The 14,773-nt window shown below is 42.7% G+C and overlaps 1 protein-coding gene across 2 annotated transcripts in view; it reads right to left on the bottom strand.

Annotated features, from left to right (window-relative positions):
• ZPLD1 (zona pellucida like domain containing 1) overlaps positions 1-14,773 on the bottom strand; it is a 66,166-nt gene that overhangs the window by 20,906 nt on the left and 30,487 nt on the right. The window contains exons 7-8 of one of the 2 annotated variants that reach the window (XM_044984526.1): positions 13,115-13,228; positions 70-290 (exon numbers count right to left, since the gene is read on the bottom strand). In XM_044984526.1, coding sequence (XP_044840461.1) covers positions 70-290; positions 13,115-13,220 — 327 coding nt within the window. In that variant the 5' untranslated portion in view covers positions 13,221-13,228. Of the gene's footprint in view, positions 1-69; positions 291-2,337; positions 2,425-13,114; positions 13,229-14,773 lie in introns of those variants that run through there. The other variant, XM_044984527.1, reaches the window with a different exon arrangement.

The raw sequence follows: 14,773 nt of genomic DNA, 5'->3' as shown, positions 1-14,773 counted from the left end.
GGAGTAACCCCCACACTCTACTCCAGGCACTACTAGCGATTATACAATCTGTGGGTGATCTTGCCTTACCACTAGAGTGCTTCCACAGGACTCCAAAGTGCTGAGATTGATGATGAAAATGACCACTGCTGGAAAGGTGTTGTTATTTATAAAGCCCTTGCAGTGAGCGTCCCCATGTTTCCCATTCAGGGCCAGATCTGTTTCAGAATAACCAGAAAAAAGAACTGTGCAAAAATTAATCTTCATAGTAATTGCCTGTACTCCACAGTAGACACTGATATCTCGTTCAGCTGTAAGGAAAATACAGGAAAAGCAAATGTAAGAACTGGGATTTCATTTGACAACTATATAGGAATGCTAGGATGACTCCTACATCAGTTAGTCTGGTTATATTCTACAGCTCTATCAAATCACTCTTCATACTATTGTCAGAGGGTTTGAGCCGTATTGTGTTATCATGTAAAAACCTCACTAATCTGTTCTTTAACTAGGCCGATGAAGAATCAGAACTAAAATACTTGGCAATATAATCTACCATGGAATTTAAGTGACTACCCAAAATCTCACCATTAAATAAATCATAATCTCATTGATAAACTGAGAGAATGCCAAGGGATACAAATGGGCAAAGGGTTAACTGTATAGGGCCTGATCCTGAAGCCCTTATTTTTTGTGGAACATGACACCATTGTGCTAGGCATTGTATAAACACATTTGTAATTCCCACTGATTTCAATAGAAATTCAGGGAGCTGAATTCTGCCCTCCATTGCAACTGTACAACTCTCATAGAAGCTGAGAGTGCTTATCTGAGGCAGGACAGAGTCCACTTCAGGTGCCAAGTACAGGCTCAAACAGGACAGTTAAAGGACTGAAGTGCAATCAACAGTTTATAAGAATAATTCATTATTACTGTTCTGAAGCTTTCCTTTTCAAGAACACTCAGCGTTAGCATTAATACAAATCAGTTGGCTTGTGAGAGACAGTGATCAATACAGTGAAGTATGCTGGCGATTTACCATACTGCACACTGTAACACCTTGAATACAAAACACCTAGAAAATGGCAGTTAGAGCTAGTCACATCTTTCTGTTCCAAACATTTTTAGATGAAGACTGGCCTTGTGTTTGAAAGTCCTGAAGACTCTTGTGATCGTCCATGAAAAAAATGTACACATCACAACAGGCTTGAGCAGTAGTTCTCAAACTTTTGTACTGGTGACCCCTTTCACATAGCAAGCCTCTGAGTGCGACCTCCCCTTATAAATTAAAACCACTTTTTTACATATTTAAATACTGGAGGCAAAGCGAGGTTTGGGGTGGAGGCTGGCATCTCACAACCCCCATGTAATGAACTCATGACACCCTGAGGGGTCTCAACCCCCAGTTTGAGAACCCCTGGGCTAGAGGAACAAGTGATAGTTATGTTTAGCTTCAGTGCAAGATAATATAGCTTTTGTCTTCAGACGCATTCCTGACTGCACATTATTAAACATTTTTTTCAATGCTCTACAAAGAGACATTTTTCAGCATGTTAAATGCAGGCATTACTCCTTTAAATGACAACTAGTTTATTGCATTTGCTTAATGATTTAGTGCTATTAAAAATGGCAGAACAACTTCAGTCAATACTATACCATTACGACTGCTCAAATAAATTGTTGTGCTGCATTTGCCACAGCAGAAGGAAATGAATCTCCATTACAATGCACCGGCTCTTCCCCATGCAACAGAAGCCCAGGTAATTTCATTTAGATAGCCTCAATAGTGAGACAAGGTGGGTGTCTAATATCCTGGGATCAACACAGCTACAGCAACACTACATGCAGCCTTAAATGGTGGCATTAGAGAAAAAATAATCAAAAACAGTACAAAACAGGCCAAACTCTGTCCTGCTCTACACGTTAGACATTAAGCACTGGGCAGAAATGGGTGTGGGAGGCAAGTAGGAGGAGTTGGCCTGACTTGGGCTCAGATTTTCCTCACACATAAGCTTATGCAATTCTGTTGACTTCTGTGGAATTACTCCCCAATTTACAAAGGTATGAGAAGAATCAGGCCCTTTGCCTTCAATAGATATGGGTAATAAGTCACTCATTGCAGTTATATGTTAAGGAGGAGGGGGCAGCAGGAAAAGAGGACATAGCAACAGGAATGTGCCATTAAGGTTATCCTGCAGAGTTACCACAAGCCAAATGTAAATGCAAAATAAAAGTCTTCACTCTCACTCCTACCAACTTTTGAAGTGTGCTTTTACTTTACTTTTAAAGTCATTTTCAAAACTCCTACTGACTTTAAGAGGAACGGTGCCCTAGCTCAGTTAAGTATATATTTATTACCTCTGGATTATATTATAACAATCTGGCCTTTCCCAATACCAAGTTCTTCCCTGTCACTGTACCTAGGGTTACTCCTGTATAATTTTCCCATTCTGCAACACAAAAACAGAGTACAGATGTTAGAGATGAGTCTGAACCCAGAAGCAAATACCCCTACCACCTCTTCCTGAATGCTCTAATTCAGGCTCGTTTCTATTGCATTTATGACATTGAACACTAGTAATTTACATGTGTGGGCCTAATTTACAAATTTTTCACACTCCCACTGCAACTTGCATCTCCTTTGTGTTACTCATAAACAACAGGAGCAGAGAGAGAGAGAGAGAGAGAGAGAGTTTGCCTTAGAACCAACTGAATTAAAAGTAGACTAAGGAAGCTAGTTGGAACACTTCAGACACCATAAAATTTAATCAAAATATTCAGCTTTGACAAAGCCAGAACATTTTGAAGAGATTATTTGTTTTGATGAAGTTTTCATCAAGATGGTTTTTGAGGTCTACTGCTCTCTGGTCATTTCTGAGAAGAGAGAGAGAGAGAGAAACATCTGAATTGAAAACCAGACATGCCAAACCCGGGTTAAAAATGCAGAAATTGGGCTTGTTTTTGGCTTAATTGGCCTGTGAGTTGCTTGTTGGCTAGTTTTTGGCTTGTAGCTTGTTTGGCTTGTAGCTTGCTGCTTGTTGTAGCTTTTTTCTTATTTTTTTTTATCAGTTCCCGGCAAGCAGGGGCAAGGGTGGAGAGAGTCAAGAGTGCACAGCAGGCCCACCACAGTCCCAGATTGCACGTTGGGGTGATCTAGTCACATAGAGTGTTGGTGTTCAAGAGATTAGTTTGTCTTGGTCTTGTTTTGAAATGGGATTAGCTTCATATTTGGCTTATTGTGAAAGTCGGGGTTCTTATTTACCACATGAAAGTTGGCAACTGTGCTTTCAACCCAAAGACAGCTGTTTAGTCTGAGAGCACATGCAATTCCGTGGGCAAAACAGAAAGGTAAGGGAGGTGTCATTTCATTCATAAAAATCTATAGAATCAAGAATAGCAGCCTAAAGCTGTGCTCTAATGCAAAGAAGACATTCAGAATGATGGTGGCAGGGACTATTACAGAGCTGACCACAGACAGGCCATTGTTTGCTCATCTCCTGATCATGTCAAGATCTCATCGTGATGTTTCCCAAAGTCTCACATAGGTTAAGTACGAGTTCTCCATGGTACCAAATTGATGTTTGAATGCAACAGAACAATGCATGTTTGCTAGGTGAACAGCAAACATGAACTTCTTGCGTGGTATTCCTAAACCAGCATCTACTGACAGTATGACTAGTACTTTATGCCAACAGAGGCCTTTCAATGTAGCAATCTAGAAGACACAGCTGAGGTAGAAGCTCTCAACAAACCAGAAACTGTTAACACTTGCCGAGAGTTGGCTGATCACTTCATTATGAGGCTACAGAGAAAATACTGGACCTATGATGAAGTCCACCTCTTATTTGACATGTATGCAGAGGAATCAATTAAAAAATATTACCAGAAAGAAGAGACTCCATGGTATTACACCTGTGCAATATAAAATGTTTGACTCCATAAACATCTCCAATGTCACAATGGAGAACCTACTGTCCCATACTCACATGAAGGATGAGTTAAGCACATATCCGGCAAGAAAAATGCTCCAGCTTATGAAGAATTGCTTGAAGAGTTTCACCATTGCATGGCATAATGAAGCTGCTGCCTTGCCCTGTTCAGTGGAATTTCTTCGTCATTCCCATGAGGAGGCTGACACTAAAATGATCTTGCCTGCGATCAGTGCCAGAGAGAGAGGTGCTGCTAAACTCTGGATTTTTGCACAAGACACAGATGTTCTAGTGCTCTTTGTAAGACTCTACCCAAAACTTCCACAAGAGTCTGTTTTTATGCAGACTGCTGGGGTACAGAATCACTGTATATCCCTCACAGATGTTTTCCTATCACTCCGGCTATTAAAAGCTGACACACTGCTAGGTTTCCATGCCCTTTCAGAATGTGACATTTCTGGCATGTTGGTTGGAAAGACCAAATTATCTTACTAGAAGGCATTTGATTCAGCCTCTGAAGACTCTTCCAAGCACTTTCAGAGCAAGAACAACTGAAACAGTCACTGAGGAGTTCATAAATCTGCTCCAGGCATTTATCTGCAGCGTTTACTGTTTGAAGACCAACAATGTGACACTTGCAGCGCTATAATCAGTGAATATTTTCCAAGAAGAAGACAAACAAAGAAAAATTGCCACCAACAAACTGTGTATTTATCAATGCCCTCTCGCATTTTCTATCAAGAGGGCAGATTATCAAGCAATGGAATGGTTGCTGGATGACCGAGTGCATCCAAAACTACCCTCCCCTATTGGGCATGGATGGGTCTTGGAGGATGAACTGATCACACCAGCCATCTGTCAAATACCTTGCCCTCGTGAATCAATCTCTCAGCTAATTAAATGCTCATGTGCAAAGACCAGATGCACACCTCCCTGCAAATGTTTGGCGAGCAGCCTCTCTTGTAGGAAAATATCCAAGTGAGGCATGGACAAGGATCAGTATGACAATATATCGCCCTAGATGAAGATGACACTGAAGACTTCAATTGGTACATGAATTTTAGTCCTACATTTCAATGCTAACTTTTCTAGGGTTACCAAAGAACAATGTCATTTTCATGTAAGTAAAGCATCCTTGAAAGTATAATTTGAAAAATTAAACTTGATTTTTAAACGTTGTTGGGTCTACACTGACGGTTTTGCCAGCCTAGCTATCTCAGCTAAAGGGACGGATTATTTATTTCACACCCTAGCTGACAGAACTATGCCAGCAAAACTTAGTCTGTGCTACAAAGTTCTAGTCTTCAAATATTGAGGTATATGATTTTCAGTTCATCAGAATAATACTTTTTCTTCTATCTAGCAGACTAGTTCAAGCCTTAGCTTGGAATCAACCTTCAAACAGCATAAATCAAAATTGTGTGAGATTATTTATGCAACACCACAGGTGTGCAAGATGCCACCCCAGCAATAAATGATAAAAACATAATCAAATGAAAAATGGATAGGCTGCTGCTGCTTTTCTGATTTTGCTTTAGGGAGATTTTATTTCCTTTGTTTACACATGCAGAAGCCAAACTTGCATATATTTGCCAACCTTTTTTCATTATTTTTGTGCAAAACAACTTTCAGGAAAAAAACATCATCTGGAATCTGCAGGGCAGTTCTCAGCTGGAAATTCTGCACTTGCCACTGGGGAATTCCAAGCAAGAAACATCAAGGGAAATTCTGCATGTGGAACAAATGGTAATCTCTACCATACTAAGGCTCGGGGACTGCTGTCACACCTTCATCATTGCAAAAGTCTTGCTGGCACTTCCCCCTACTTGCCTCATCTGAGAAGAGGCAGGCCAGAGGCTCCATGATCCATACTCATGTCAAGCCCATAAGCTGTGCCAAAGTCCTGCGTACTGGAACAGAGGTAGTTCCCACAGAGTACATCTCCCCAGCAGGCAGGTGTATGAGCTCACATTGATGTCCATGAACCCCACATAGCAGAATTACATCAGCTTCACTGCATAACATATATCTGTTCTGTATGTGTATCCACAGTGTGATGGGTGGAGTAGGCCTCAGGATCCCTCCACACCCATCCCAGTGGAGCTAAGTCCTCCAAGCTGCCTAAAGAGACTGTGAAGAAAGCAGCCAATCAGGAGGGAAAGTTGCAAGGGGTTAGCCAAGCAGAGCGTTTAAGGTTAATATAAAAGGAGCTGTAGTGCAGACCACAGTCAGGTCCTTGCTGGAGCCAGAGGAGTACAGAGGTTGCTCCTGACTGGCCAAAGGGAACTGCAGCACTACAGACAGCTCAGGGCTGGCAGGGACCAGGGGAGTGAGGAAGAGCTCCTGGATGGCTGCCGGGGCTGAACATATAAAAGCCCTGAGGTAAGGGTGAAGCATCAGTGAAGGCTGAGGATGCGGGGAAGTGTCCCAGGGAACTGAAAGCAGTTTTGTTAAAGAGACAGAGCAGCACATGGCTGCTATTCTCAGGGTGCCTGGGCTGGGACCCAGAGTAGTGGATGGGCCAGGTCCCCACCACCACCACCCCACTCCAGCACCCCACACAAGCCACAGGTGAAGTGGCCTACAATTGAACAATGATAAACTCCCAGAAGGGGATCTGAACTACTTAGTGGCCCAGTGGAGACCTGAGGCCAGAATTGCCCACAAAGGACAAAACCATTGCCTCCAGGGAGGAGGCTCTGGGGGTATGGATCAATATCAGGGCTGGGACTGTTTAAAGACTGCAGACATACCCGACCAGAATGGGTGCTCTCAAGAGGTGGGTGCCACACTATTATATTTGGTATCAGAAGTGGTGATCTTTCAGACCGACCGCTGATCAACAAAGGGCATGACTATGGACGAGGTGATTCATCTGTGGGTGGAAGGCCAGCAGCTGCAGGGGGCTCCTATGCAGCAGAAGCAGACCCAGGCCCTACTGATTCAATTGATGGAGAACCTGCTGAAACAGGAAGCTCAGGTTGCAGCACAGCAGTGATGGCAGGAGATCCACTCCAGCCAGCAGCAGTGGATACAGAGGTGGCTGGGTCATGCCGCACCCGAGAACCCAATTGGTGATGGAACTGGTGGTCCACTGGCACTGGGCCTGACAAAGATTGGGCTGGACGATGACCCTGAGGCCTTTCTCTGGACCTTTAAGTGTGTGGCAAAGGCAGCAGGATGGGAAGAGTCCACTGGGTGGCCCTTATAACACCATTCCTGATGGGTGAGGCACAGGCAGCTTACTGAGTGGTAAGTGATGAGCAGGCAAGTTCCTACCCAGTGATGAAGGCAGCCATTTTAGATTGGCTAGGGATGACTCCAAAGTCATACAGGCACAAGTTCTGGACAGAATCATTCCTTCAAGGAGCACAGCCATGGGTAGTGGCCCAGAAGTTACAGGACCTGGAGATGGACTGGCTTTCTCAAGAGACCAGCTCGGTGAAGAAGCTTCTGGATCACGTGGTCCTTGAGCAATTCCTGCAGGTCCTACCAGGAGGGGTACAGAGCTCGGTAAGGCATTTCAAGCTGGCCTCCATGGGGGAAGCAGTCAAGCAAGATGAGGCCTACTTTGAGGCCTAAGGAGAGGAATGGCCCAAGCTCCTTGGTGAACTGAGAGGCATTCACCAGGGGGTGGCCCAGGGAAGCTCACAAGGGGAAAAAGCCCCAAGGCTTCTAGACTTAGGGGTTGCACTGCAACAGCAAGGGGTCCAGGAAACCCTGCAGCCTATAGGAAGTACTAGTGGGAAGAAGCCAGGAGACCCGATAGTCTGCTACAGGTGTGGCCAGCATAGGCATATTAAAAGGAACTGCCCAGTAATGGAGTGTGACTAAACTTGTTACAGTGGGACCTATCTGTGCGGGTATACTCCAAAGATCAGGGTGTTCCCACCATGGGTAGTGACAGTCAAGATGGGATGAACCATAGTTAAGGGTCTGGTAGACCCAGGGTGTGGGTACACCTTTGTGTGGGACCACCATCTGACAGCAACTGGCTTGGATTGGCACCTCCCAGTACATGTCTCCTGTGTACAATCGGGAGACCTGAGTCTATCCCACAGCAGAAGCTGGACTGGACATAAAGGGCTGGAGAGCTCAACTGTGCTGGTGTGATCAAGGACCTTCCATGGCCCATGATTTTGGGAAGAGACTGGGGAGTTACTCAGCCCTCATGTGGGCAGGACCAGGACAGTGACCCAGGACATCAAGAGTCCAAGCTCAGCTGGGAAGGAAAGCAGAAGGGCTGGGATCCAGGGTAAGAAGATCCCAGAAAATAGCCTGAAGGCAAGATCAGAATACCCCAGACGTGAGGGACCCACTGAGGAAGTGCCAACAAGAGTTGGACGCAGCCAGCATCTCCTGAGGGAAAAGTCATTAGCCAGCTGGTCCAGAGCAGGAGTTGGCCTGGGCACAGGTGGAAGTCCAGGGGCAGAGGGACCAGTGCTTGGCTTTGCAGGAAGCATTGGCCCAGGCCCAGAGGGAGAGAACCCAGAGGGCTACAGATGGAGCCCTGGAACTCAGACTCAAATAACCTGATTGGTTCCTTCCTGCACAGTCTCTGTAGGCGGCTTGGAGGACTTAGCTCCACTGCCCCTTTCCTGGGATGGGTGTGGCAGGACCCTGAGCCTTCTGAGCCTAGTCCATCCTGTTACACTGTGAATACACACAGAGAGCAGATATATGTTATGCAGTGACGCTGATGTAGTTCTGCTTTGTGGGGTTCATGGACATGACTGTGAGCCCACCTGTGAGCTCATGCACCTGCCTGCTGGGGAGATGTGCTCTGGGGGAACTCCCTCTGATCTAGCATGCAGGGCTTTGTGCACCACCAACAATAACTCAGCTTGACTCACAACCCAGGGTTAGTTTGGAGAATGGCAGTGGTGGGGGGGAAGCATCTTTTTACTGGCAAACTGAACAAATTTTATCTGGAATCATTGAGACCATAGACATGACATCCAACAGGGCCATTGCTATGGAGACATTTTCAGAGTGGAAACCACACTTTAAAGCTGTCCTCTGTATGCACACAATAAACTAATACAAGTAGTTTGAGTAGTTCATGAGTATCAAATAGCAAATATACACCTCTTGATGCATATGCAATGGAAAGGATTATCCTAACAGAGTTTGTCACACACTGAGAGGAAAGCATACACCCAACATTGTTAAAAAGTTAATTTAAGAAGCCTGAAACAGACTTCCATGTATAATAATTAAAGATGGGCCTGAGACACACACAGCATGATTCTCCACTGCTTCACTTTGGTTTTATGCCAGTGTAACCCAAATTAAACCTAGCCCAAATGGGCAGCCAAAGATCCCTCTGCCACCGGGGAACTGTCATCTGGAATAAAGATGGTGTAAGCTGGCTCTATGCCACTCATTCTCTTCTCTCCACCATATAGTGGGCATGCCACCCGGTGCAGTGGCTAGCTAAGTTGTTTTGGCTCCAAGATGACCAGGAACAGGGGTACAGAAAGTTGGCTTGGAGCTACTTTCCTCTCCTCTCCTGTGGTCAGAGTGTAAATTCTGCTCAGCTGTAGAATGAGCTCTAATTTTGTTATCAAAAACACACATCTATGTTTCAGAGGGCTCAACATCAGGGATGAAATTGCTTTTCCCAAGATAACCTTCTCATAGCATACAGTCATACTGGCAGTGTTCTGAGCATAGATACCCCAGCTGCAGGGCTGCTCTAAACTATAGGAGTGTTTAATTTTTTTTAAACTCGCCAATACATAGAATCATAGAACTGGAAGGGACCTCGAGAGGTCATTTAGTCCAGTCCCCTGCACTCCAGGCAAGACTAAGTATTATCTAGACCATTCCTGACATGTGTTTGTCCAACCTGCTCTTAAAAGTCCACAACCTCCCTAGGCAATTTATTCCAGTGCATAACCATTTTGTCAGTTAGGAAGTTTTTCCTCATGTCCAACTTAATGCACCCTTGCTGCAATTTAAGCCCATTGCTTCTAGTCCTGTCCTCAGAGGTTAAGAACAACAATTTTTCTCCCTCCTCCTCCTAACAACCTTTTATGTACTTGAAAACTGTTATGTCCCCTCTCAGTCTTCTCTTCTCCAGACTAAACAAACCCAATTTTTTCAATCTTCCTTCATAGGTCATGTTTTCTAGACCTTTAATCATTTTTGTTGCTCTTCTCTGGACTTTCTCCAATTTGTCCACATCTTTCCTGAACTGGACACAATACTCCAGTTGAGGCCTAATCAGCATGGAGTAGAGCGGAAGAATTACTTCTCGAGTCTTGCTTACAACACTCCTGCTAATACATCCCAGAATGATATTTGCTTTTATTGCAACAGCGTTACACTGTTGACTCATACTTAGCTTGTGATCCGCTATGACCCCCAGACCCCTTTCCCGCAGTTCTCCTTTCTGGGCAGAAATTTCCCATTTTGTATGTGTGCAACTGATTGTTCCTTCCTAAGTGGAATACTTTGCATTTGTCCTTATTGAATTTCATCCTGTTTACTTCAGACCATTTCTCCAGTTTGTCCAGGTCATTTTGAATTTTAATCCTATCCTCCAAAGCACTTGCGACCCCTCCCAGCTTGGTATTGTCCACAAACTTTATAAGTGTACTCTCTATGCCAGGGGTTGGCAACCTACGGCATTCTTGCCAAAGGCGGCACGTGAGCTGATTTTCAGTGGCACTCACACTGCCAGGTCCTGGCCACTGGTCTGGGGGGCTCTGCATTTTAATTTAATTTTAAATAAAGCTTCTTAAACATTTTAAGAACCTTATTTACTTTACATACAACAATAGCTTAGTTATATATTATAGACTTATAGAAAGAGACCTTCTAAAAATGTTAAAATGCATTACTGGCACGCGAAATCTTAAATTAGAGTGAATAAACAAAGACTCAGTACACCACTTCTGAAAGGCTGCCGATCCCTGCTCTATGCTATCATCTAAATCACTGATGAAGATATTGAATGGAACCGGACCCAGAACCGATCCCTGTGGGACCCCACTCGTTATGCCCTTCCAGCATAACTGTGAACCACTGATAAGTACTCTCTGGGAATGATTTTCCAACCAGTTATGCACCCACCTTATGGTAGCTCCATCTAGGTTGTATTTCCCTAGTTTGTTTATGAGAAAGTCATGCGAGACAGTATCAAAAGCCTTACTAAAGTCAAGATATACCACATCTACCACTTCCCCCCTATCTACAGCACTTGTTACCCTGTCAAAGTAAGCTATTAGGATGGTTCGATATGATTTGTTCATAACATGAATGATACTTATAAGTTACATTACATCTGGCCTTGCCACGTCCCTCTCTTTGCCAGACACCCTCTTTTCCGCCCCCCCCACACCAGAAAGGAGACAGATAAGTGGAATGAGAGTCCACTTTATGCTGCTGATGAATCAGGCAGCCATAAATTCTGATTGTCTGAGGAGAATTACCCAGTTTTAAGATTGGTCTACATTACCAATTTATGTCGGTATAACTACGTCACTCAGGGGTGGGGATTTTCCATGCCCTGAGCAACGTAGTTATATCAGCCTAACCTCCAGAGTAGACAGTGCTACCTCAACAGGAGAGCTTCTCCCATCAACATAGTTACGGCCTCTTGGAGAGGTGGTGTACCTATGTTCATGGGAGAAGCTCTGCCGATGGCATAGATAGAGTCTTCACTAAGTGCTGCAGAACTGTAAATGTAGACAAGTTCTTAGAATAAACCTGAAGTAAGTTTCAAGATGTACTTTTAATGTAATGTGCTGATGAATCTGGTATTTGAATTCAAGATCTAGTTCAGGCCACTATTTACAAATAACATGCCGGCCTCCTCATTAACACTTAGAAGCAAGAAGCCTTGAATGGTACCAGTAAAAAACATGTACAGTGAACAGCTGCACAACTCTAGCAATGTCAGTAACTGACAAGAGTTAAATTTTGTAATGCAAGCTCTCCCTGTAGGTGTATTTAGATGGTAAACTCTTTAAGGTAGATCCAACACACTTGATCCTCCTCTCACACCATGAGTAACTCCATTAACTTCAGCAGAGTTACCCATGATTTATACCAGTTTAAGTGAGATGAGAATCAAACCTTTTGTCTTTAAACATGCCCACAGGCATGTAGCACACTGTTGGCAGCATGGAAAAAATAGTAATACTACATATTGTAGATTTGCTGCTGGCTCATAATTTTGACAATAACAATTGACTCATGCTAGCAAATCCAAGCTAAATACTGTAAAAAGTATTTGAGAAGTGTTACAGCACACTACTGTGCTAAGAGTTCAGTGCTATATTGTTTGATTCAATTACTAGTAGAAGCATAGACCATGATATCAGCCCTTATCCACTGGTTTCCTTTTTTTGCAGTCAAGAAACAAAGAAGGGAGAGTGAGGCAAGAAACAAAGACAGAGTACGTCATTTCAGCACATAATCCAATATACATACTACGGCTCTGATTTATGTAAATGTATCTCACAAGGTCTGCTTTAATTATTTTTGATGTCTCCAGAGTTCCCTATGCAATTCCAGCCTTCTTGTGTAAACATTAGTGTACATCTTTTCTTTATTATATATTATATATTACTAGACACATGAGTAAGTCAGTGTGTATGCATATATAAAAGGATTGGCCACTTGGTATAAAAACACACTGACTTACTCATGTGTCTAGTAATTAAGGGCCTGATCCTGAAGTCAATAGCAAAACTCTGTGCCGGCCCTAATTTAAGCTTCCTCAATATTAGATTTTTTTAAAAATGTATTGTCGTAAGGGGGCACTAAACGACCATATTATGCTATCAGAGTAAAAACTGTAAAAAGTAAAAAATTCCAGTTTAAAATGTCTAAAAAGTTAGCTGCACCCAGTTTTTATACCAAGTGGCCAATCCTTTTACATTTGGGAGCAATCATTCTAGCAACATTAACTCTGGTGAACTTTCTGGATACAATATAAGGGCATAAATGGGTTAAACCCTGGTGATGTCAATGTAATTACACCTGCCTGTACCAGAACTGAATTTGGCCTTTTCCCCATTAATGTTGGCATAACATGCAACTCCAAAGGAGTTTCATTGTCACTTGACAGTTAACATTCCTTTATGTGAAGGTCTGTTTCTAGACTTCTTGCAGATTAAAGCTTTGTACTTAAAAATAATCATCACTGGAAATCATAATAAAGAGCCCATTCTAAAAAGCCCATTAACACTTACCAGGAAACCTGCTATGTAGGTTGGCCTCACAGTTATATCCATTGAACTGTGCAGTCACCGAAAGCACCTGAATTGTCAGGAGGAGCAGTAACCATATTCGTTCCATTGCAAAACCTAGCAAGACATTATGAAGTTATTGCATGCATTTGTTTATTGCATTAAAGAGACTTAATGCAAAGATTTAATGATTCTATAGCCACTCAAGTTTTCTACCCAGGAATCAGAAACAAGGCTCACAAACCAAATTGATAACACACCACGGGCAGAGGGTCCCATTTCTCCGACTGCTGGATATGAGTAATGCCTGTTGATTTCTATGGAGTTGACCTATATTCTATGGCAAACAAAAAGCTCCTAAAACAGCTAAGAAATAAAGGTTTCAAAAGTATATTACAGATTTAATAGAGCATTTAACTGTTAAATACAGAGAGTATTTTTGTTCTTTTACTTTCAGATACTTAAGGAGAGGTAATGCCAAATTAGATATATCTGACAGAACAACAGTTTTGCTTCAGTAAACCATTGAAAACAATACAGCTAAATGTATGTAAATTACTTCTCAAGTTTAAGGTGCTGGAATAAATCTGTCTTTTTATATCTTATCACCAAATTCTGCCCTTGGAAGCATGCCTGCAGTTGCATTGCCCTTTACTAGAGAGAGTTTGCATAGAAACGGAAAACATTTGAAATGAAATTTGGCAACCAGGCTACAAAATCAGAACAAACGGACATCTTAGAGCACACCTTGATTGACAGAAAACCCTCAAGGTATAATGTATATGCAATAGATATATAACACAGGCCAATCATGAAGAATGTTTGCTTTACCAAAATGTCAAAAATGTTTGACAAAAGATCTACAACTTGCAGAATTTAAAAGAAATGGAACATTTTCATTTAGGAAAGAAAGCTGCACTCTAATATAGCTCTTAAGATACTCCGTATGTTTCCAGACAGTAGATGCTGTGAAATTCTAAGAGGTGGTAAATTATGAAGTTTGGGTTTCTGTAATGCTGGTACTATTGATACATTACTCAGATTACTATCATCAGTCTTTCATCCCAAATAATCTCAAAGTCCTTCACAAACTGTATAAATACCACATGACTGAAAAGCAGCCATTTCTAGCATGGCGAACGGCAGCCATAGTGCAGAAGAGTTGACAACTGTAGGGTGAGGGAAAGTTATAGCCAGTGACATTAGGTTAAACCCTTTTCTCTCGCAAAAGTACCAATGGATCTTTAGTGCCTGCACAAGGTTTGATCCAAAGCGCACTGACATTAATGGAAAAGCTCCCATGAACTCCATTGGGTTTTGGATGGGACCCATAGAGCCAACAAAACATGAGTTTTTAAAAGGCTCATGCAGAAAGCGCCTCATATGGTACATTCCCTGTATACAAAAATTCCTCCTCCCCTCCAAGCAAAATTTAAGCAACTGGAGCATATACAATCTTGAACCAAATTCTGCTCTCATTTACACTTTTGCAATCCCAGCACAGTCAAGGGAGATACGAGTGTAATCGGAAGAAATTTGACCCATTAATTTCTGTGCAACGTTGCTTGAACAAGCAAGAAGTAAAAAAATGGAATACTGTACATAATAGATTCTTATTAAATGTGGTACTTTATAATCAAACTAGATTTTTGATTGGTCCAT

The sequence above is a fragment of the Mauremys mutica genome, chromosome 1 (genome assembly GCF_020497125.1).
Source record: "Mauremys mutica isolate MM-2020 ecotype Southern chromosome 1, ASM2049712v1, whole genome shotgun sequence".
Taxonomy (NCBI): domain Eukaryota; kingdom Metazoa; phylum Chordata; order Testudines; family Geoemydidae; genus Mauremys; species Mauremys mutica.
Note: the sequence above shows the minus strand (reverse complement) of the source record. Positions and strands in the feature narration are given on the sequence as shown.